This window comes from Tigriopus californicus, chromosome 2 (assembly GCF_007210705.1).
Source record: "Tigriopus californicus strain San Diego chromosome 2, Tcal_SD_v2.1, whole genome shotgun sequence".
Taxonomy (NCBI): domain Eukaryota; kingdom Metazoa; phylum Arthropoda; class Copepoda; order Harpacticoida; family Harpacticidae; genus Tigriopus; species Tigriopus californicus.
In genome coordinates this window covers 10,565,910-10,590,719 of record NC_081441.1, presented here as the reverse complement: position 1 = coordinate 10,590,719, position 24,810 = coordinate 10,565,910, and the positions used below count along the sequence as shown (strand labels likewise).

At 41.5% G+C, this 24,810-nt stretch overlaps 2 protein-coding genes across 4 annotated transcripts in view; both read left to right on the top strand.

The window, feature by feature from the left end:
- Window positions 1-6,400, top strand: part of LOC131891890 (integrin beta-PS-like) — a 12,082-nt gene extending 5,682 nt beyond the window's left edge. For all 3 annotated transcript variants that reach the window (XM_059241587.1, XM_059241580.1, XM_059241595.1), the window contains 2 exons: window positions 971-1,879; window positions 5,422-6,400. In XM_059241587.1, the coding sequence (XP_059097570.1) occupies window positions 971-1,879; window positions 5,422-6,222 (1,710 nt within the window). In that variant the 3' untranslated portion in view covers window positions 6,223-6,400. The remainder of the gene's footprint in view (window positions 1-970; window positions 1,880-5,421) is intronic.
- Window positions 6,401-10,234: 3,834 nt separating this feature from the next.
- On the top strand, window positions 10,235-19,203 carry LOC131891884 (myosin-2 heavy chain-like). Its single transcript, XM_059241570.1, has 4 exons — window positions 10,235-14,881; window positions 15,136-15,296; window positions 17,889-18,045; window positions 18,769-19,203. The coding sequence occupies exons 1-4, from the start codon at window positions 10,429-10,431 to the stop codon at window positions 19,107-19,109; spliced, it is 5,112 nt and encodes a 1,703-aa protein (XP_059097553.1). The 5' UTR covers window positions 10,235-10,428; the 3' UTR covers window positions 19,110-19,203.
- Window positions 19,204-24,810: the final 5,607 nt, after the last annotated feature.

Below are 24,810 nucleotides of genomic sequence, written 5' to 3'. Positions count from 1 at the left end.
TCCATTTTTTGTCTTATTACTCTCATAATACAGGCTCAAATTTGAGGCACGAATCATTTTGTTCGTTTGAGATTTGCCGAGAATGATTTGACAAGAAAAATCCAGAACTAATTACCCCTACGTAGTGATTTCAAGCACATCCGTCACCCGATGCTAAGAATCGAGATAAAAAGGCGAGAGCAATAACGTCTAATATGAAGTGAAATGGAAGAGTACAAGCACTACATTTTTATTGATCAGGAATAGTACTAGGGATTACATTCCCTGTAACGGTTAGAAAAACCCGTGAAAAAAAAACCACAAAGAAGAATAATGAATAAGTTATCGATGCTATATTTACTTTCTACGTAGATTAATGAATAATCAAATTGAAAAGATTTTGCGAGTACTCATTCAGTAACATAGCTTGTTTTTATTTCATTACGTTTGTTTACATACCATATTCGGTGTGATAGAAGCACTGGTCCGTCTACAATTAGGCCCACTGCCTTTTAGAGAGATCTATCATTTCACTCTTGGGATAAACCAAACGTTCGCCAACTGGATCAAACCTGCAAAATCATCTCTAGTGATGTTCGCTTTTATTTCTATTCTGACTCTGTCAGCTCAGGATTCAAGCCATCAAACCATAAGATATCTTGAATGCAAGTGCAAACTTGAGTTGAAAAACTATTCAAATTGAAGGAGTTTGACAATGTATGACCCTTTTTCATCTCCCGCTACGCTAAAGAACCAATGTGTGAATTGCTTTGCAATTTGGTTTGCTGAACCTCAGTACCACAGAGTGTTCCGCTATGCCTTATTAAGTTATAAGTGCGATTGAAAAAAATTACACAACGAACTCTTTGTATTGATCCATCGTACTGCAACCGAACTCTCCGCCGGTCCTTAAGCTGCACGAGCCCTCAGTTCACTTTCGATGTTATTCTGCCATCTCAAGCTCATGGCAATGCATAAATTTTCGTTGTAGGTCATCGTGTGTTCAAAACAAGTGGGTTGGCGCGACAAAGCCAGACGAGTCATCATCTTCACCACCGACCAGACCTTTCACATTGCCGGTGATGGCAAATTAGGCGGAATTGTGGTGCCAAACGATGGTCAATGCCATCTCAATGCCACAGGTTTCTACGACTACGCCAAACACCAAGACTATCCAAGCATCGCCTTCATCAACGAATTGGCCAAGAACTACTCAGTCTCCATGATCTGGGCTGTGACCGCCGATAAATTTCAACTCTATGACATGCTCTCCACAATGGTGGAAGGATCTACGGCGGGTCAGATTTCGACGGATTCTTCGAATATCGTTAAACTCGTCCGTGCCCAATACGAGAAGATAACCACGTCTATAAAAGCGATTACGAATTCTTCCACCTCTTGCCCGAGTCGAATCACATCCGAATGTGAGGGGAATGGTCCGAAATGTGAGAATGTCCAACTGGGAATGGCCAAGAATTTCGAATTGCATTTCAGACTGACGGAATGTCAATCGGAAACATTTGCAGTGTCTCCAGTGAGCTTGAACGACAAAATGATTGTGGAGGTTGAACCTTTTTGCGAGTGTCCCTGTGACACTTCCGAAGGTGTCGCGAATGAGGAAGAGGCAACTTTGGAACAAAGTCAGGATTGCAATTATCATGGACGATTGAGTTGTGGCGAGTGTCTGTGTTCCAACGACTTCTTTGGACCCAAATGTGAGTGTTCCAAGAATCCGAATACGAACTTGACAATCAACATGGACGACATCTTTGCCACGTGTATCAAGCCCAATATTTCGTTCCCGTTCTTGTGTAGTGGGCGTGGCAGCTGTGACTGTGGTGTGTGCAAATGCGACTCGCCTAAGGAAGGAGTTATCATTTCTGGACTGTTTTGCGACAATGTAAGTTACTTAATCTCATTGAAAATGAACGCTATGCCCTAACATTTAAGCCATTCTTGACGCCCAATTGTCAAGTTCAAGGATACACTTTTTGAGGCATCACAACAAGAAAAGTAAATTTGGAACAGCAAGCTAAATGGCAGAACATTGATTGTAACTGCAAGGAGTAAATTTTTCTTTACGGAAATCGGGTTTCATAAGTATATTGTTCACTCTCATGCACGCAAAGGAAACCAAACGCCACGGTCAGAAACTTTATTTCATAGCTCTTTGTTCACGGGTGGATGGAAAGTAAGTTAGTTGCCAGTCACTCGTGAAGAGACGAACATTTCCCCATTTCAAATTTGGCTTTGAATGGTTTCGAGTGAAAATTGTACCATGAAAACCCGTTATCACAAAAGAAAACTGCGTATTCAATAGTTGGAGCTTTACCGTATGGGTGTTGAATTTTTGGACCTTCAAAAGAGGTTATAAAAAAAGAGGAGTCTTAAACTTTAAGAATTATAGAGTTAACTCTTAATGATTCTGAATTTCACCAACCCGCCCAATTTAAGCCTTGCTTTGAAAGTGTTGGGACTATTACTCTTTTTACACCAAGAAGGTGGTTAGAGTGGCAAAAGCAATAAACAAACAACAACGTCCTGTATTAGAAAAGGACAACGAGTACAGTGAGTTCAGCGCACCATTGCGTGGAATTTTGAACTTACAATTCAATTCCAATACAGTGCATTCATATGGGTCCCAGATCCAAACCAACCACATTTTAGTAAAAACTTGTGTATCTTAGAGTTATATATGGCTTTTGTTATATATTTTCTTTATATATTTCAATGACTAGAATTACATTAATTTATATGACTAGAATTGATATTCATCCAAAAATGAGGTCACAGTCCAGGCTTTGGGCGGGCATCGATCCAGTAGGCGGGCATCAATCCAGTAGGCGAGCATTAATCCAGAAGGTGGGCATCGATCCAGTAGGCGGGCATCCATCCAGTAGGAGGGTATTCGTCCATTGGGTGGGTAGTGGAATACAGTATACCATCCTGGATCCTTTTGTTTTTGTCAAAGGACGATGATCTGCTTAACTATTTGCATACCATATTAGACAGACCCTATGGGAGTAACCCGTTATGGATCTTATTTTAATCTTTATATGATATTTGGTCTACCAACAAATTTAATTTGGCAGAGCGAGCTAGTTCTTGAATGTGGGGTTGATCTGGAATGCAACTTAAAAATCTGTTCAAGTCTGACTTGAAAGATACTACCGGATCAACAATGCCTACGTATTCCCTATGAATATTAGAGGGAAGCAAATTGAACAAAGAAGGAGCCCGAGAAAGAAGACATGTGGACTTCATTGTTCGAACTGGCCTTGATTCTCGAAGGCTTGAAGGTGCTCTCAAAACGCAAGTTAAGCCTCTACGGTCACTACAATTGACCCTAACTCCTGGGTTGGGACAAGCTCAGCTCATGAATGCCTTTGATCGTGATGCTATCTCTGGACTGAAACGTGCCATATATCCAACCACACGTTTGAAAGGCTTTACCCACCTTCAATTGGACATGCCCATGGAACTTTCCATTATTTTGGAGGACGACACCTAGATCTTTCATAGATGAAACCTGCTCAATATCTTTACCTCCATTATCCATGCCATACTACTACTCTCAGTAACCCAATAGATGCCCGTTCCTATCAGAGTCTAACTTGGTGTCGTCAGCAAAAGAAGAGAGACTGGCAGTAATACTAAGCTTTTGAAGAGGAGCTACGAATATTATAAAAAGCAAGGGCCCTATAATTGAGCCCTTGGAAACACCTGACTTGACATCATGTATGTCACTAAGAGATCCCTCGACGTCATAAAGTCTATTCAACAAAAGGTCTACTTTATCAAAGGCCGTGGCAAAATTAAAATGGATAACATCAACTGAATCGTGTCTTTCCAGGCCCTCAATGACTTGCTCTAAATGCTCAATCAGTTGGGTAACCATGCTAAAATGTGCTCAGAACCCGTGTTGGCTAGGCGGAGGGACTTCATTGACCTTAAGAAATTCAACAAGTTTGGACCTCATGATCTTCTCAAGCACCTTCGCATTATTCGAAGTGAGAGAAATCGGCCTATAGTTACTGGGGAGCGACTTGTCTCCCCCTTTAAACCTTGGAACAACGTGAGATAATTTTAGTGACGATGGAAACTTGCCCTGATCCAAGATGCAACGCATCAAGTACGAGAAAACACGAGCAAGAGCAAGTGAGCACCTCATCAGAAACTGAGATGTCACACCATCAGTACCAGGAGAGCTCAAAAGCCTCAAGTCCTGGATGGCAGCAAAAGCATCTTGTTCTGTAACCATAAGATCATCAAATTGCTCAACTTGACTAGCCTTGCCAATCTCAATAGACTAGATAATGAGAGCAATGAGGTGTTGCTCCTAAATTCTTTGGAGTTGAAAACTCACTAGAGAACAGATCTCCAAGCATGTTAGCCATAACCTCTACATTGTCTATGGCTTCACCATCAACCTCAAAAGGCCCAACAGGGTGTTTTATCTTTCTCTTCGAGTTTGCACAAGGGAAAGAAGCCTTTTGATTCGACCTGACCTCATAGACTGCTCTTCTCTCAGTTTGTAAATGGCCATTTTTGATCAGGCCCTAAATTACCTCCCAATTTTTTGCGACTAGCCGCAATTACTGGATTCGAATTGCTCTTCTGCCTTTTTGCTAGTTTGCAACTCTTTTTGAACAAAATCTTCCTCTATTTGGGAATTTTTGTCCCTGTCCCACCTTTCGGAGCGCATTCAGATACAGCTAGATTGGAGCAAACTTAATCAAGAACTGAGCCCTACAACTACGAGACTGAGCTTGTCTGTACCTTTGTTTCCTTTGTGTCCCCTCTACGTGGACAGAGGTACACCGTACATCAAAGCACGTCTTACGTCTGATGAACTGACGGCACGGGTCATGTACGGGTGGAAAAAAAACCCAATCTACCGTTGGACATCCCTTCTTCCTATTGTACTTGTCAAGGCCGAACTTGAGAAGTTTTTGACACCATTTAGGGTGGTCAAACTGACAGCCTTTTCCTTCATCAGGACATGGCTGCTTACGATAAAAAGGACACGTTGCTTTTTTTTCACTATCTTTTCCTGCTCCACTTCAAAAGGAGATACCTCTTCAACCTATTTTTTGGTTAAATCGGTCAATTTTTTTACTGTTTTTCAAGCAGGACCCTGGTCAAAATGTGAAAGTATTATGGAGGTGAAATAGTGGGTTTTCCAGGTCAAAAGTGAGGAATAAGTGACATTTGAAGAAATAAATATGATTAAAAAAATCCGCGAAAACATCAAATTATGTAAAAAAATACTTTCTCTGTGAAAAATTTCAAATCTGGCTTCTAGCAATCATTATTTGAATGGCCCATCTTTGGGGCATTTCGTGGTCAATTTATAAGCATTAGTGGTCTAATCGTATTATGAAACTAAGGGATGAATGCCATGTTACAAAAAAGCTTGATACCCTATTACTGTTATTTCAGGTCTGCGACAATACAGCTTGCGAGAGGGACGAATCCAACCAAACCTGCAGCGGCCAAGGGAAATGCGTTTGCGGCGAGTGCGTCTGCAACCCACCATGGACTGGTCCCAAATGTAATTGTTTTCAGAACAAGGATCCTTGTCGCTCTTCTGAAAGCCCGCATCTGATTTGTTCCGGTCATGGGATATGCCCTTGCGACAGTTGTATTTGCACCGATGACGGATGGAGCGGGCCCCTTTGCAATGAATGCGAAGTCTGCGGTTCCATTTGCGAAAACCTCCGACTATGCGTCGAGTTTCTGGCCTTTCAAGATGAAAAAATGGTCTCGGAACCTTATGAGACTGAAGAGGAACGATTGGGCATCATCGCCAATGCCACTGAAAGATGTCAAACCTTATTGACTTATTCTGAAGAGTTCCCAGAGGATATTCCCAAAAACTATGAGAACTGCACGTTTTTGCGCAATAATTGTAGATATATTTTTTCTTATGAGCCCATAGCGGGCATCTTTGACACTCGTCAAGTCTATCTGCACCTTACTGATGACGGTCTCAAAGAGGTTTGTCCTCCTCCCGCCGATTATCTGGGTCTTATTTTTGGGCTCATTGGAGCCATTGTGTTTGTTGGTCTTATTACCGTTTTATTGTGGAAGGCCTTCACCACAATTCATGACAGGCGAGAGTTTGCTAAATTTGAAGCTGAACGTATGAATATCAAGTTTCCATCCCACTCCAATCCAATTTTTAAACAAGCCACCACGACGATTCAAAATCCAATTTTCAATCACCCTGATTATCTGTGAATGCCGATGTGTTTGTGTTCAAGGTCGAGATGTTCTAGTCAAACTATCTGAATCCTGCCTTTCTCTAGATATGTTTTTATAACTTTGTAAGAGGCATTAATTAACCTATCTTCTTTCTCAGGGCTACGTGCCATCGATCATGTTTTAGCAAAAAATACAAGAATGTTTTAATGTGTCAAAAAAATAATTTATTTCTACTTGTGGCACTTTGTGTGCGTCGTGCCATGCATGACCAGGGTGGATCAAAGAATGCAAATTGAGTTAGCGATAATGTATGTCAAATTGTCGGAAAACAACTTCCAACAGTTTCAAAAGAGCTCAAACAAAATGCAGATAATTCTGATGCGTTAAAATTTCAATGATTTTGGCTATGTTTCATTTTTTGGCCATTTAACATTTGAAAGTAAACCAGATATTTGCAGCAATTAGTTTCCCAAAGTTTGAAAGACCTTATACTGAAACGTTACGCAAAAGCTACAGAATCACACTATACTATTAACCATCTCAGAAAAACCATAGAAAATGATAATCGACAAGGAGCCCACTGACACGATAAAAACGCATTTTCAAACCTACTATAAAGCATGGTATGCTAGCTTCGATCCGACACCCAAACAGACAATTTCGTCAAAAAGGTCAATAGAAAGTGAGGATCTGCAGCCCTCAAATAAATCAAGGACGAATGCAGACTGTGGGCTTCAGATCATTTGAGGTACTAACTAACCTTATGAAACCCATCCACTGAAAGAACTAACTACCTTTTGAACCCTTGTCCATTGCAATTTCACTTAGCATGGGTGCTGCTGAGTTCAAAGAGGTTTTCTTTACTATCGTTAGAACGCTTCGACCGGAGGCAATTCTTTTTCTGCTTTCAAACCAATTCGTAACCAATCATTCCGAGCCACCGATAATGTGATATAGAAAAACAAGGTCCCCCGCGCCTCAAGAAGAAGTTACGCAGCTAGAAAAATCACTCAACCTCTATTGACTGAAGCTTTCTTCACTTGGTAAAACTTTTTCCCCCGAAAGGATATTTGACGTGAGTTTTGACATTTCCTGATGAAAAGAAGATTAAGGATGCGAGTATGAGCTTACTAGATGTCAAGAGATTACGCGGTCATTTTCTTCATGAGGTTTTTGACGAGCTCAACTTTTGGAACTAGCTTCAGATTTCCGTCGAGCCTAGGAACCCTGGATCCAATGATTCATTGGGATTTTCGCCAAAATCCCGCCAGCTCCACCAAGCAAGGCATTTTTTTCATTCGCCATCCTTCCCTTGAGCAGATTGCTACCAAATCAGTGTGTTTAGACTTAAAAGTTCCTCGGGAGGACAACGGGATTGCGTTTTACTCTGAACGAAAAAGGAAAAGGAAAGGTTAACCTACAGAGCAATCTAGATTACAGTGGCTTTTTCGGGGCTTTGCGATAAGAAAGGTAATATCAAAAAGGGTGCATTCAATTTGTCGTTGTGTTAGAATTTAAGAGACTTTCACCTGTTCTAGTTACTGTAGCGCTTACTGAAATATGTCAATCGTCAAAGGTTTGCCAAGCTCCAAAGCAAGGGACAAAAATAGGTCACTCAGTCTCCTTCCCCTTCCCCTCAATTTTGATTCCATGTCCAGATTTCAAGTGCATAAAGGGGACAAATTCTAGTGGCAATTGCAAGCTTTATGGAATAACATTTTCACCCCAAATAAAGCCCCGAAATGCTGAACATACGAGGGCCATAAAATGTAGAATGTTATCGAGATTGTAGATGACTTGTTCGTTTTCTTTCACAAAACATAGATTGATTTCCAAACCCTCTATTATTATGTTCGGCATAATCGCGGGAACGTTGTTTTAACTCAAAATGAACAAAGGAAGAATTGCAGTACAAACTGAAAGTGCATAAGATTGTGCCCTTACAAAGGTAGTCTCTACTTCCCTTGACATTGAATTTCCCATTTGTTGAAAGTTCAGAATTTGTTTTAAAGCTCTTGGTTAAAGTAAGGAATTGCTCTCTAACGAAAATCACAACCAAAAAAAGGAACGAGCGGAAACACCTCCGATGGAGCATTAAAGTGATTGACAAGATTTGTGCGTAAAGTTCAGTCTGAGCAGGGTTGTAAGACGATCAGGATATCCTTTCAGATTATGATAAATCATGCTGATTATAATACAGCAAAGTTAATTAACCTTTCCAATCAGAAATGTCACAAACATCTTGAGACATTTTTCGAGTTTTGAAAAACAATCCGCAACAGCTTCAGCAATTAAGCCTCTTTAACATAAAAAAAAACACTTTATTTGGCACAGAGAAGAAATTTGTATTCCCATGTCCCTTGACGTATTTACGTATTTAGGTTAATGTCGACTTTCGACTAATGCAACCCCAAATTCTTTGATGGGGAACCTCAAGATAGCCAAAATGCGAAGGCTATCCCCGAACAAAGAGCTCATACAAAAGCAAAACAAGCCTCAGGATATTCCTCGGCTCACTCGATATGTTCCGAATCTGTTCGAAAAGCATTCCTCACTCTCACAGGGTCGATCCTGGAACGGCTGGCCAATGATCAACTTCGATGATGCGCTAAGGACATTTCCCAAATCTCAAGAATGCGCCTTCCGTCAGCATTAGCATTTCCATCACGGACAGTATATACAATGTTGTTAAGATTTACCTCAGGATTTGATTTATCATTAGGAGCATTAGATTGATCTGGTATTTATATATCTATTCAACATCAAATCTTTGTTTGGTCATCCTACAGTGGGTTTCACAGATGAGAACGAGCCAGGAAAAGCCCTTGCCAGCCTTAGTGGAATGTACTCTCCCATTGCCATCGTTTACACTGAGTACCAGACTCCAGTCATTTCGGCCTTTCGATCCAATGATCCAAAACTTCACAGAGTAAGCATCATCAGTTGATGAAATGACCCCGGGAGATGGATTAGTTTTCCCCTCTTTGCTCGGCATTCCTTAAAAGTTCCGGAACTCGCACTGTATTATGAGGTCAGAAGTGACCTCCACACCTGAGTCTCAAGCAGCCAGAAAACTGCTTTGAACTCGATTGGCTGCAAGAATGTTACCTCCCACAGACCTTCAGGATTGCATCTTGGCCTATAACGGGTGATCAATTTTCCTTACAGATATGAAGCGACAAGATGAACCGATAAAAGATTTAGGCCCCACACTCAGATTGAAGCGCCCGTCCGAGTTCCTGAAGCCAGCTCAGATTTCATCAACAGGAATTCTTTGGAATGTCAAAAGGGCGCGCTTTTTGAACACAACTTCTGAGCGTGACTTGGAACACGGCAAAAAAGACGACAAAGTGGTGGAAGTTGGGAACCAAAGACATCTGTGGGCTGAGAAGGCCCTTTTTGATAACACGCTCTGCAATCCTATTTCGTGTGCCAATCATTTGACGGGTAAAATAGGTGGCTCGTAATCGCAGAGCAAAATCTAGTTCCCCATTCTTTTGACGGAATGTACTGAATGACTGGAAATCGATTAGGATTTGAAGCTTACCTTGCTCGGACTTTGGACTAGGTCGGATGACCTTAGAAAAGTAATTATGGAACACGAGCGAGCGAATCAAAGAAAATTTTCCATGCCTAAGCCGGCAACGGCGGGCATCAATTTTGATGGCGTTCCAAATTGCTGATGGTGGCAGTAGCTCAATAGACTCAATACTTTCCCCCCCAAATGTAACTCCTCAAGTTTCGAGGGGGGGAAATTTCCTCCCCCGTCCGAGCAGTTTGAAAGTATGGATCCAGTCTGCTTGTACGAACTTTAGTACGTAGTACTACGTACATTCACATAGATGCCTCCTAACCTCCTGTTACCGCTTCTGTGCTCCTTCAAGCTCAGTAGCATAGTTGAAAGTAGACAGCAATTCTTACTCAAGTCTCCCAGGAATGAACATGATGTTCCTGGAGATATTTCCCACTCTCCCGTTGACGAGCAAGATCTAAGGAACTGATTTTCAGGACCTGTGTGCAAACTCGCTCAAATCTTGGCTCCAGTCTCATTCACATCGTGCTCGGCTTCCTCACAACACTTCGTCTTGCTTTGTTCCAGGAACAACATCGTCTCGACCAAAATCATTATGGAACACGAACAGTGAGCAAGACACTTCAACATCCTGCAAGAACAAACAGGCGTTCTTAATTGGAGATCATTTGTATCGGCAAAACTGGCCAAATCGATCTATCCCTTTGGCTATGTCCACGAAGGAATCAACTCCCGGAGGAAGAATTAGATCTCCCCCTCCGTCCTTCAGACCGCCACCACCCTTTGCGGCACCGCCACCCAATCCTTTGAGTCCTTCCTCCCAAAGGAAACTTTCGGTAAACGCTCCATTTCGGGGTCGAAGCCCCAGTCCGTTTAATCGTCGTCCGGTGGAAAAGATTGAGGAACAGAAAATTGCCAGATTTGGTGAACCCTCCTCCAGAATGAATAGCCCACTCCGTACCCTCAATGGTCAAAGCAGAACGTCCTCTGAGGATCATGCAGACTTCCTGGACATTTTGGAGAAGGAAGAAGAAGGCTTTGCGGAACAGCTCAAGAAACAAAAGGTCTTTCTGCAAACCGTGTTCAAAGAGAAGGACGAACTGGCCACCACGTGTGCCAATCAAGCTGGCAAACTGCAGAGGCTTGAGAATGAGCGGCAGGAATGGCAGAAAAAGATTATTGAGGCAGAGCGTGAAAAACGCGATCTGGCCGAGAAACTGACACAAGAGGAGCAATCTCGGAGCCAATCTGTGAAGAAATTAGAAAAACAGAAGCGTGACCTCGAGAAGATGCAATCAGAATCCTCACTTATGGCCAAGGAACGAAATGATGCAGTGTCGCAGCTAAGTCAGGAGATGAAGGAAATCGAGAGGCTTGAATCCGAGCGGAAATCCTTATTCGCTCGCATTGACGCCTTGGAGCGTCAAAAGCTAGGATCCAGTGCCAATAATAAGCCCATTGATAAGACCTTGGCAGAGACAAATCTGAAGCTCAAATTGGAGATCGGAAACATCCGCACCGATTGTGACAAACTGAATCGAACGACAGAAAACTTGAACAAGGAAAAAACCGACCTGACCAATAAACTCACCGAGACCAGTATCAAATTGCGGGAACGAGACACGGAGCTAAAGCAAACCCAAAACAAGCTGTCCGATGCCATGGATAGTTTGACTTCGGTGAAGAACCAATTTGATCGTCAACATGAGGAGACTAAAAAGTTGAGGAAAGTCGAGCACGAGCTCAAATTGGAGGCTACGAGAGCTAAAAAAGAGGCTGTGACCAATTCAGACGGGGCAAGTAAACTAAGGCGTGAAGTGGAAAAACTATTAGAAGAGAGGAAAGACCATCTTCAAAAGATTGAGGACTTGCAACACGAAGCCAAAGATATGAAAGATAAAATCACCTCATTTGAGTCCAACAAGCAAAACGAACTGAAAAAAGTGGAGGAGTCCCTCAAAGATACGATCAATGCCAATAAGAAGGTTCAAGATAACCTAAACAAGGAAAAGGACATGATCTCAGTGCTGGATGACGAGAAAAAGAAATTGGAAAGTGATTTGAATTTGGCGCGCAAAGAGAAGCAGAAATCGGAAGCGGATCTGAAGCATCTCCAAAGCCTCATGGAAAAACGGAAACAAGCCGAGTCGGAGTTGGAGCTGATGGTGAAAGATCTAAAGGAGAAACTCGACAAATATGACATCGACAAGAAGGCAGCTTTGAAAGTAGAGAAATCCAAGAGAGAAACGATGGCCTCCAAACAAGAACAAGAGCGCAAAGAAATGGAGGAGAAATGGGACAAGATGAAGCTTCAATTTGAAAAGGCTGCCATTGAAAGTAAGAAGAAAATGGCACAATTGGAGGAAGAGAACAATAAGGCGACATCTATCATTGATGATGCCAAGAGTGAGGTGGCCAAGAAAGAAGACGAGCTCCGGGTTGCGAATCGAAAGATCAAATCGCTGGAGAGCGAATTCCAGAAGTACAAGGCGAGTAGTAAAAGTGAGGATGAACGACACACTCAAGAGCTTGAAACGGTCGAACAGAGGCTGATTGAAGCCCGCAAATCTGCTGAGGTCATGAAGAAGAAGATGGATAGCAATGATGCGGAAATGAAGCGGGTAGTCGATGCCAAAAATGTCCTAGAAGGAAAGGTGAATGCTCTTGAAGCAGACATAAGGAGCATGAAGGAAAGTGGCAACACGACACTTTCCAAAGTGCAAAACGAAAAGGAGTTGGTCCAAAAAGAACTGAGGGACGCTGCCAATAAGATCCTTCAGTTACGGGACGAAAAATGCCGACTGGAAACCAAGGCCAACGAGGATGTCAAGGACTTTGAGAAGACCATTGAAAACTTGAGAACGGACCTACAGAACGTCACTCTGAAGAAGGATGAGCTTTCCGGAAAGTTGAATGATTTGATCTCCAACAAAGATAATGATTTGGCTAATCAACTCAGGGTAAAAGATGAGGAAATCAAGGCCAAGGATCTGGAGAAAGATAACCTTAGAATGGACATGGACGCTAAAGTGAAAAAGGTTAACGAACAGCTGGAGAAGCAAAGAAAACAGAGTGAAAAAGAGATGGCCAACTTAAAGGGCGAAATCCAGGATGTCAGCGAGAAGTTGGCCAAGAAAGAGGATATAACGTTCAAATTGGAGAAGGAGAAGCGAGAGGTTGTAATCGCCAAAGACAAGATCGCGAAGCAACTGGAGGCCCTAGAATCAGAAAAGGAGATGATCAAGGAGAATCTGGGCCATCTTGAGGCCGAAAAGAAATCCAACAACTTTGGTAGGTACGAGAAGGAGCGATTGAAAGGTGACTTGGACAAGATCGCCGAGGAGAAGGAACGCCTGCAAGCCAGGATCGAGACCCTAAGCCAGGAGCGTAATGAGCTCCAGTCCAAGATTGAGGCCATGTCAAAGGGGGAGTCCAAGCACAAGGACGAGCTCGTTAAGGCAAATAAAGCTTTACTCGGCAAGACCGAGGCATTGGAGGGCGAGAAATCACAATTGCAACGAAACTTCGAGATGCTGGAGGAAAAGCTGAATGGGCTGGAGCGTGCGAAAGCTGATGTATTGCGCCAAAATCAGACTCTGACTTCACAGATTACATCACTGGAAAGTCAGTGCAAGTCGCTGCAGAACGACAAGCAATCCACAAATCAGGGACTCCACGCCCAAATCAACAACTTAAAGACAGAACGAGACAAACTCCAGGCCACTCTGGCCGATTTGAAGACCAAACAATCAGCCACGATGCAAGAATTGGACCTCCTGAAGAAAGAGCTCAAGAGGAGCGAGGACGCCAAACGAGAACTCGGGGATCAAGTGAAGAAGCTTCAATTGGGAGACAAGACCAAGATCCTCACGGATCGGCTGAATCAATTGGAAAAGGATAAGCTTGATTTGGAGAAGAAGGTGAGGCTCTTGGATCGGGAGAAATCGGACCTGAGCAGCAAAATCAAGCCTATGGAGAAGGAAAAGATCACATTGGGTCAGAAGATCCGCGATCTGGAGGCCTCCAAGAACGAGCTTCAAAAGCGAGTGAGTGACTTGGAGATCAGTTTGAAAACCAAACACAACGAAGAAGTCGTCAAGTCTCAATATGAAGTCAGAACCTTAAAACAAGAGAATCAAACAATGAAACGCGAGAAGGATGATTTGTGCAAGACCCTGAAGGTCGTCGAAAAAGATCTGAGGAAAGTGGCCAGGGATGTCAATCAGAAGAAAGTTCAGGCTCAAATCAAGAGAATGGTGGAAGGTATTGAGATGAACACGCTGATCCCCAAGACCGAAGCTGAAACCACAGCCTTGAAGGACCTCGAAGAACTCGCGAATCAATTGTCGGAGAAGTGTGAGGAAGTTGGAACGTGGAAAAGCAATTTCGAAAAGCTCCAAAACGACTTTGGCGAGAGAACCTCAGAATTGGAATGCCTCAATTCCCAACTACAAAAGGCCAAGGTCGACGGAGGGTCTGCCGTCGAGAAGCTAAAGAAAACCGAAGATGATCTTGCTCACATCAAGGAGAAAAACGCCCAATTGTCAGATGAACTATTGAACAAATCGAGGCAAATGACAGCCTTCGAGAACCAAGTCAAAGGCTCCATGGGTGCCATTAGCAATGAGGCCACAAAGGCCATGGAACAGAAGATCAAGGATCTACAAAAGAAGCTAGACGAGGCGGTGACCAAAAAGCCGCCAACCGAACGGAAAAAGTCCGTAAAGTTCAATTTGGAACCCGAGCAAGATGACTCTTTGGACAAGATTGCAAGGCTTGAGGCGGCCTTGGAGGAGGCAAGTCGAGAAAGAAAAGAGATCCTGGAGGCAGCAGAAAAGGAAATCGAGTATCACCGATCCATCGCTTGCGAGCTCGAGGAGACCATGGTGAATGACTTTGAATGGAAGATCCACGAAATCGAGTCCGATTTCCATCAACGCCTCAAAGAGGCGCAAAGTGGGGATGGAGGCAGCAATTCCAGGAAATCCTCACACACTTCATCAGGAACATATACTCAGTCAGAGCTAGATCAGAAGTTGCGTGAGCTTAAGACGGAAATCACTCGGCAAAAAGATGATGAACTTCGCCGGATGCAGAGTCAATTAAGAAAAGAGATGGATGAGAAACTCAGAAGCGACAACAATTCTCACAAAGAATCCCTTGGTAAGGTCAAAAGGATGCGCACATTTGTACGTGTTACATTCGTAGCATATCAATCCTTTTTGTCTAAGTTCAATTTTGGGTCAAATTCTAGCCGTGTAAAAATCTGGGCCGGTCACCGATATCCTGGCACGTGGCCAAATCCGATTTACTCTCCCACATTCCCAACCTCTGATCCATTGGGACATATTAACAACACCTTTTCTCGCATGTCACTCTGACAATGGAGGAATAAAATTGTTTTTGTTTTGTTTTAGTGGCGGAAAAGCAACGGGAATTGGAGGAAGTGAAGCGCAAATGGATTCTTGAAAGTAAAAGCTTGAGCGAGCAGTTGGAGGTTCTCAAGAAGGAAATTGAGAGGAAGGATGAGGCCCTCATCAAGGCAGTCAATGATGCCCAATCCGAAGGCGATCAGAAGGTGAGCTCACTTCAAAGGGAACACTCGAACAACTTGCTTTGGCCTTTGCTAAGGACACAATGGAACAGGACCATATTAGATACTAAGCCTTCTTCATACCACTGCTGAAAACATCAAAGGTTGGCTTTTGGCCTTAATCCATAAAGCGATTGCCCTGTACACAACCTTCATTGGCGTTTATTTATGAAGCTGTACTGCACTTGACAGTTTTACTACCTCCTGGAACATAAATTCAGTCCTCTCGGGATTGGCGTTTTTGTTAAGATCTAAATCTAAATACTTGGTCTTGAGCCATCCAGAAAGCTTGTCCTATTGTCATTTTCATTAAGCGGAGGAAGCGCCCTCTGTTTTGTTTAGGTGCGGACAAACAAACATAGAAGCGAGAAAATTGGCTTTCCGAAAATACGAACAATTTATTGTGACACAATGAATAAGCCATCAAGTCTTCTGTGAGATACTTCAAAGTCTCAATGGGTAAAATTCCGAACAACAATGGTTGAGGTACAAGAGATTGTAAACTGTATGATTGATAAGTCTAGATTTCGAAAAAAAACTGTTCAAATTTGAAAAGAACTTTTTGATAATTGTTTTTGAGCCAAGTATTCCATTTTTTAGTTATTTTTCGACTTTCTACACTCTTTCTTGATCTTTTCTCACGATTTTTCACATTCCAAGACATTTTTTGCCCTTTTATTGTCATTTGGGTCCTTTTTTGCTTCCTTCTAATTCTTTACTTGTTCTTTGTGTGGAATCTTTTTTTTAGTTCTGTGCAACATGATCAGATGAAGAATTCAATCCTCAGCCAGAGCCTTTTAGCATTTTTTGGTTTGGCTTTTCACAGGCCTAAATAACTGGTGCAAAAAAGGTAACCACCGGTATTATTGCAATGAAATATTATAATTTGACTGGCTGTTGCAAGTATAACTTTATACTATATGTGGTTCAGAAATGCGACCTTTTTTCGAGGTCTATTGACAGTTTCAGAAAGTTTTGGCGACTAGCTTTAAAAACATCACTTAATCATTTTTAGCACAATTGAATGGAAAATGATGATGATGAAAAGGCGTTGGCATGCTCCAAGTATGCATTATATAGCTCACTGTTAATCGCTATTTGGATGTCAAAAGCGTTTGTAACTACACCCTTATAACATTTGAAAGGTCTCTCAGAAGGGTGGGTAGTGTATTTCTCGTGTTAGAACAGATCAGCAATAAGTTTTTCAGGGAAAAATACCATAAAAGTCAGACATCTTAGAGCGTTTTCCGGTTTTTCTCCTTTGGTTTGTTCACAACGAAAGGAGAGAGAGGAGCCCAAAAAGGACTTTTGGGACTTGGGTACGATATTGATTTAATTTACTCCAACCCATTACGTCGTCCCATGACAAAGTCAAAAATTCTTCCTGCTTCTCTTTGAGTGACATTAAAGGTGACATTACGGAGGCGGGATTCGAGCCCACGCCTTCTGGGGATCGTGTCGCGCCTCTACGGGTACATTAGGCCACTCAGCTACCATGGTTTCTTATAGCATTGACCAATTATAAATCTTTTAACCCCTTTTTTAGTTTTGCAAGAGGAAGCGGGAGTGGCTTGGGAACTCAGTTTACGATGATATATTGTTGGCCTTTGATGTTATAATTGTCGATCCTCTGGCATTATTTACAACCGAGTGCCTCCAAAGAAGATTTTAAAGACAAGGCAAATCTGTAGCTAGAAATGCTCCACAACTTGTGAGACGATATACCATTCGTTTCTCAATATGATGATATGAAAAAAATCGTTGTCCCTCTATTGTCTTTGGCAATACTCGTATGATTTAAAAACCAAGCATAATAAATCTCTCGATGTGAGTGTGCATTGAGAAACCCCCCAAAATATATAGATTGGATGAGGAGATTTGCTAAATCGTATAGATTTGGCGAAAATCATAACTTATTTTTTACACCACTGTTGATATCTATCTAACTTATTTTGAAATATCTCAATTTTTGAGCAAAGGGTCCAAGCCCAAACTGAAAACAGCAGACTTTGAGGCTCTCGTTTCATTATATGGCGTTTTCTCCAGAAATGTGCATCATGGTCAATTCAAGCGAAAGCTAAAATCTTATTCATTCATGATCCTCTCTGTCTGAAAATGGAAAGCTACCCTATGATCAGCTCCGACGGCAAATAATTGAGCCCCCAAAGGAGTCAACTCTTCAGGGTTTGTCTTGCACAGACCTGACCATGCTCTTTTGGCAGGGATCTTATTTCCAGTAAATGTGTTTTTTGGGCTAATCCATCATCCCGTTCAAACCAAGTGACAACGCTTCTCTAAGTACGGTACATTTGCATAGCAGATCAATATTGGTGTACTTGGCCCTATAGCCCTAGTCAAGTGCAAGTCTCTATATTAATGACCGAGTTCCGGTATCGGTTCTTCAGGCCTTCTTTCCCGTGTGACTCGCAACCCAATTCTCAAGCTCTGAACCTAACCCGGGTTTGGTTGAAATGAACACGCCATTCTCAAATGAATATCTCTCTTGCTGTTCTGATTAGAGAAGTACACAACATACTGTTTGGTGTCCTCTTAAGATCAGTCTTCTCTTCCTCTTAGGCCTTTGAAGAGCGTCGCAAGGCCACGGAGCTGGCAGAAAAAAGTCAAGGCGAGATGGAGGCACTTAGGGATGATCTGAATGGGCAGATATCTCGAATAAGAGCCGAGTATGATGAGAAAGTGGAGAATTTAGAAAGCAGACTTCAGGTGGCTTTAGGTAAGTCGTGTCTCGTGCATTGTATATTTTTTCCACGACACAATACCGTGTACGTGAGAATGTTTGTTAGGGTATGAGATGCATAAAAACGGAAAATAATGTTTCATTACAATTTTGGCCCTCAAATCAAGTTAAGAAATTGAAATAACGTCCACTCGTAAATGATGTTTGGAATGTACCCTGCATTAAGGGCTGGTTTAAGAAATTATTGTACTACACGCAAGTTGAAAGACACTGGAATGGCAAAAAAAATGTTCTTATGTACCATTGAATTTCTTAATCAGGTGCGTAATTGTTAACCTCGGTATTCAGAAACATTTTATTTACTTAATATCACAACGCACAAAGCCTATTGCCCACACCCGGTATCGACTGAGCATAAGTTTGCACGGCCCCCCAATTTCAGAGCGGTTGAATGGGCTTTGCAAAATGCCCAGGCAGACTTTATGGGTCGGGAGGGATTTTTCTCTTCCTCATTGCTTATCTTATTGTTATATCCATCGAATGTACAAACACGTTGTGGGCAAGCTCCTTGTATGTATATCAAGTAAATCCTGGAATATGCAATACACGTGACTTTGTCCCTTTTCTTTTCGAATTGGGAACATCATTTCTTCATCATATTTGAACGAAAGGTACCTCATAGCCATGAATGTTTGCCACCAATTAAAGTCGAAGAACAATTAAACCTCTGAATTATTAACGAAGGCTCATTCATTTCAGGTGCGAAATTGGAACACATGATGGCCATGAAAGATGAGGTGGAACAGGAATATGCCGACCGTATGGAGGAGCTTCGCGATATGTATCGGGACGAAATGGATGCTCAAACCGAAAAATTCGAGAAGGAGCGGTCCAAGATGCACAATCTGGAAACATCCCTCCAAGAGACCTTGAAGACCAAACGAAAGGAAGTGGACGAACTCAAGGTTCGGGCCCACGAATCCGAAACCAAAGTGACCGAACTGACCACGAGACTCGAAAACCAAACCTTGGAAGTCCTGCGACTTCAAACCGAATTGGAAGAGTATGAGTACGAAGATGCAGTGGGGGGAACGTGGTAGCTCGAAAACCATGCATGACGAGCGTTTACTTGTGATAACAAGCCTTTAATATTTCGACGAAACAACAATAAACAGGAAACATTAGTGTTCTTCATACGTACCGTATTTTGTGTCATATGTAGGTAGACCTCGGAAAAGAGGTAGAAAAAATTAGCAAAAAAGGTAACTAAAAGGTGAAGACATAGTCAAAAAGGTAACAAAATCAGTCGCCAAAAAGTGAAAAAATAGTTAAATTAGCAAAAGAGGTCAAACATTTGTAAGGCATGTTAAAAAACGTGCTCAAGCGATGATTTCATATTTTCTCATTTGTTGAAAAAATATCAAAGCACTAAAAACCGATGCATGTTATTGTAAAATAAACAAGAAGTAGTGGGTGTCGTGCGGCTTTTTTTTGTTAATTGAGTCAGTTTTGGATTTTGTGTGGAGGGACCGTTTTTTTTTTATCTCATCAAAAGGGCTGCTCATATTTATATTTATGACCATATTTCAAGTTTGTTTTCTGCTTTTTCAAGTTGTGCTTTTGACAAGTGAGCATGAAAAATGCTGAAAAGGTACAAAATGTGGCCGGAAAAGGTAACAACCTAGGTTCTAGGTTTTAAACTCGTTTTCTAGGTGCCCTAAAGTTGACAAAAGTTTGTCAGGGTTCTAGGAACACAAGTGGCAAGATCTTGTGCCGCTCAAGCACAATTGTCATGAGTAGGTGGAGTGCATTTCCAGCCCAATACACTCCGACCACTTAAGATTTCTCCTCGTCTGACAAATAGACCCGGTTGACTGCTTTCTCAGACGACTCGCTCCGACTCTTTGGTTTGGCGTCTGGTCTCATCTTCCAAATTGAAACATGACCCATCTCATCACTGGCCACTAGAGAAAATCGATCCAATCGAAGGCACGTAATTCGAGCCGCTTTGCCCCTCTGGATGGCCCAAAGCTCTTGTTTTGCCGAAGCCTGAATCGGACTAAGGGGATAACCCCCCTGAGAAGATAGTGTGGCCACCGCCAACTGGGGCCATGTCAGAGTCAAACAACTGGGAATGCCACGCGAGGGAATCACTTGATCACATCCAAAGTCTTGGAGATTGAATATGCGCACTCTCCTATCTTGAGACGCACACACTATTGGTTCATTATCGCAGTCATCACACATTGGATCCACGGACATGGACACTCAGGTTCAAGAGGTGCGTGACGTTCTGACGGGAGACCTGGAACTCGAAGATTCTCGAGGCGTGAAGGCAAGCATTGGGAAAAGAAAACCACAATAAATCTATGCCCAATATTTTCAAAAACTTTCCCTTCGTTCCTCATAACAAGTCGCCACACTGACTTTGGAGCTTGGCGAGGCGATAAATTTGAATTTTGGAAGAAAACGGCTGTCGGGGCCTCCTTTTTCGCCGGTTTTTTTTCTCCTTGAACTTCGTTGAACAATTGTAAACCCAAACATATTGATGGACCGAAACTTGCAGTTTTTGGTTTGCGTCATGCAAATTAGTTAATGCCTTGCATGGTTGTAATTCTTTTGCTTGACATTTCACAAAATCATGTCATAAATTTCGCCAAAGCTTAAAGAAAAATTTTTTGCCGTAACTTTTATGCGTATGAATAGTATGGAAGAAGGTAAAAGTGCCACTAATAATTGACACATATTCATCAGTTAGCTGTTTATTGTACGATTTTGAGATAATCCAGAGAGAGACCTTTAATTAGAGTAATGCCCGTCTGCGGAGCTAGGCCGATTTTACTTTTTGTCTTAGCTCTTTGACGGATGCATAAATGAAGACAGGCAGGAAGGTACTGTCATTTGAGGCCAAACTGCACACCTTTTATTTGGTTAATAGGTTCCTATTCCTGAAACTCTAGACTTTTTATTACATAAATTAGAAACTTTGGACATTTTCATCAAAAGAAAAATAGCTCAAAATTGAATCTTAAAAGTATTTTCTTTCTCTGAAATCACTTTTTCATACCGAATGGTAGCATCTCTTGTAACTTTTGAGGAGCTGAAATATTGTTATAACAAAGTGGCCTAGCTTCGCCAATGACCATGTCCAATCCTCCTGTTACAGCTATCCTTGGATAATCCTTCAATTCGTTACCTATCTCGTAAAGGAGCTGGTTCTTTTTTAATAATCTCAATGGGACAAGATTCAGTCTAAAAAAACATGTACATATTTCCTGGAGTGTATTCCGGTATAAATGAAAATATTTCCCATACCCAACCCCCCACAAAAATATGAACGTTTATGTTTTCTAACCCCATAATGACATTTGTAGAGTTCATGGCCACTCCAAAAGAGGGTCCACAAATTGGCGAATCAAAGCAAAAATCTCGGTGCCGAGACCAAAAACAAATAAGCCTGTCCAAAGACCCACCTACCAAACCATGCTAATTCATGGCCAAACAGAACACAGAGCCCTCTTTATGCCTATTTTTTTGTTTGTGACTAGATCTCGATTTTACCCCATTGGATCCGCTACCATGTATATCACCTCCGAACACGCCCCAATGCATCGGATTTAGGTCTTCCTTTCCGGCCATTTGAGTGCCAAAGGGCCCTGTATTAAAGGCTTGAACGTACAATCAAACTTAAAATCCCTGCCTGAATGAAGTGAGCTCACCGGGGCCAAATCCCCTTTTCAAAAGTGATTGGCCAAAAACTCTCGCCATTGCCGAGATACCAAACTGCATTTGGCCAATTGGACTCGGTCAAAATCCAAGGGCAGGAATATTTGCAAGAAGACATCGGGAAGCTGATGGGGATGGCTTATAATGACGTCCACCACGATCAATCGTCTTTGAGTACTGGTCAAAAGGTCGAAACGACCCTTACAAATATGTCAAATTGGGCTTTTAAGATTGACCAGAAGCTTGGCTTTTCCGTGAGACTCTTCTTCGTGATAAAAGACGAGATCTCACGCACCCAAGAGGATTAGTCTCTTGCAGCTCTTTGGAATGTCTATCACCTCTCATGGTGTTATTTCAAGGATTGGAGGCCAAGCAAAGTGCTTGAAACGTGGTTTTCCTTCTGATTGGGCAAATGGATGGAGTGAAGAAGAAGACGTGGGAAAGCGACCAAAAGCAAAGGGGACTAATCTTGAGACAGACCCTGGTCTTTTGAAAGTTCAAACGCAATATAAACGATTACTTGGCTGACTGGTAGTGGTGTGAAAACAGAACCACTTTATTCAGATCGTTGATCTTTCAATGAAACGCGGTCTGTACTTTCCTAGAGCTAACGTAAGTGATCGACACTTCTTCATCTTGTACATGCACTCTATTTTATACACACTGTGTTTCGGAGTGGCCTATGCAATATACAAATAATAAATAGCTTTTTCATGACGTGACGAGCTTGATGTCACTGAGGTGATTTAAACAAGTTTAACCACTACTTATTGTAACTGCAGTTTGTCCTCGTTGATCTTGCATTGTCAAACTTTGCGGATCTAAGTCAATGTCGAGATGTTCCAACTTTAGGGCAGAGGTGGGCATGACATTTCCAACGATAACCGTCTTGGAGGCATTTTTCAAAATTGAAATAATGACCGTTACTTCGACTCTTGTAGATTTTGCGTCTATAAAATAGTTTGGTGGGCAGATCTTAAAAATGTTTGTCTGACTTTTCACTCATTTTCAAAACAAGTTAAAAATTTCAGCTTATTACTTTCTAAAAAATCATGACTAATTCATTGCTTGAATAGGATCTTAGGTAATGGCATTATAAGAATTTTACATACATTCTAAAGATTACATCGGTCTTTTTGACGCTTTTGCGATAAGCTGGAATTGGTAATTTAGTCCATAAAGATGGAGACGTTATATTTTTGAGAAGCGCTAAAGGCTGATCAAAGGTGATTTAAGAAATAAATGCAATAAAAGAAATTTTCGAGAAAAACGCCTGCGTTTAGCTTTATCAGAAAGTTCCTTGCATGCATCATTCAAAACTTATCAAGCCTTGTTTTCTCACGAGAAATACTGAAAATGAATTCATTCAAATATTTTGAGACGATAAATTTGTTCAGAGGAAAGTAGCAATTCGAATTTTGAAAAAAAAAAACATGAAAAACACAAGGCTTTGCATTCCAAGATATATCTAGGAGTAAACACAAGTTTTTGCATTGCAACTTGTCATTGCCGTGAAAACGAAGAAGTTCTATTGAAAAAGACATTGTGAGAATCTGCTTTACATCCCTTTTTTGCCCAGTTGTCTAACCATCAGTTGAGAGAAACAAACAAGCTCTAAAACGCAACCTTTCTCCTCTGCCCTTTTTACCGACACTAACTTGCCTTGAGAACTTCTAATTTTAAAGGCTAATATTTCTTTAATTCGGCACATAATTCAAGAAAAAATCCACAACTCTTTTAAATGCTCAACAAATGAACAAAAGGTATACCCATTGACCACTCGAAATACGTGGTGTGTGGTATTCATTGCATGTGTCTTATCACTTACCATAATTTCAATCGTCGGTTTTAGCATGTGGAACATTCGTTTTTAACCCTATCTTTGTATGTTAATACATCTATTTTTCATATCATTTCGCCCCTGCTGATAGGACCATGAGACGTACTAAGCTTAAAAGCAAAGCTTAGTACCAATTACGTCCGAGATTGTGCAAAAATTGCCATTTCAAAGAAGCCACTTTTCAAGACAGGAGCAGTTTGAACGGTCTATAGAGATAGCTTATGAATTTCATCTAAATTGTTTAGGGTCAAATAAAATTTATTAGAATCAATTTTCCCCCAAATAAAAACAATTAAGTGCAATGACATAAAATGATTGCAATTTCTAATTACCTGCATCACCGGTCTACTAATTGACTTATGATAAATCCCTTTAATAAATTCTTATCATCGATGGCGAGACCGCTTCATTCATGAGATGGCTTAGAAATAGTAATTGAATTACAGTACAATATAAATTTACAATTAAAATGAAAACGGGAAAGAGATACTAACATATGGTGGCAATATGATCAAAGAGTTGTAACGTTAACTTGCTCAAAAGGCAATGATCTAAAAAGTTTAGATTGACAATTCTTGATAGGCTAGTGTTCCAAGAAAAGGCCAGTTCAAAGCAACTCGACTTTGTTACCCATAATCAAGCCTTTGTATGTCGTAAATAATATGATTGAAAGAGTACAGAGATGTTTTACAAAGTCCATTGAAGGCCTGTCTAATTTGAGCTATTGGGAAAGACGTCAGACCTTGGGATTATTTAGTGTCCAGTCTAGATACGAAAGTTATCAAATCCTTTATGTCTTCAAATGTCTTCATTCTCTTTGTCCTTACCCGGGAATAAGGCAAATGCAAAGCTTTAGTGATAGACGAAGTATCTCTTGTGAAATACGCCATAAGCTCAACCCTTTGGATAAAAAGATGTAAAGTCGTCCTTTGTTATAAATCGAGCTCCAACTTTGTGTAACTTGTTGCCGTTCTTTCTTCGACGATTTAGATGACCCATTGATAACTTTTAAACGAGACTAGGATGGTATTTTTTTATCAACGATCCCAGACTAACCTTTTGTTCAAGGGTGTCCAAGGGCGGCAAACTGGAACGCTTTGCATGACCAAATATTTTATCAAATATGACACTGCATCATGCCTTACAGGGAATTTCATTCCCTTGTCTCGGTTAAAAACCCGAGGATTAACCAGGAAGAATAATTATGATTCATCCGAAATGAAACGCGTGTGCGA

Coding starts and splice junctions, on each gene's coding strand:
- LOC131891884 (XM_059241570.1), top strand. CDS start 10,429: ATGTCCACGAAGGAATCAACTCCCGGAGGAAGAATTAGATCTCCCCCT. Junction 14,882..15,135: donor TTCTCACAAAGAATCCCTTG/GTAAGGTCAAAA, acceptor GTTTTGTTTTAG/TGGCGGAAAAGCAACGGGAA. Junction 15,297..17,888: donor AATCCGAAGGCGATCAGAAG/GTGAGCTCACTT, acceptor TCTTCCTCTTAG/GCCTTTGAAGAGCGTCGCAA.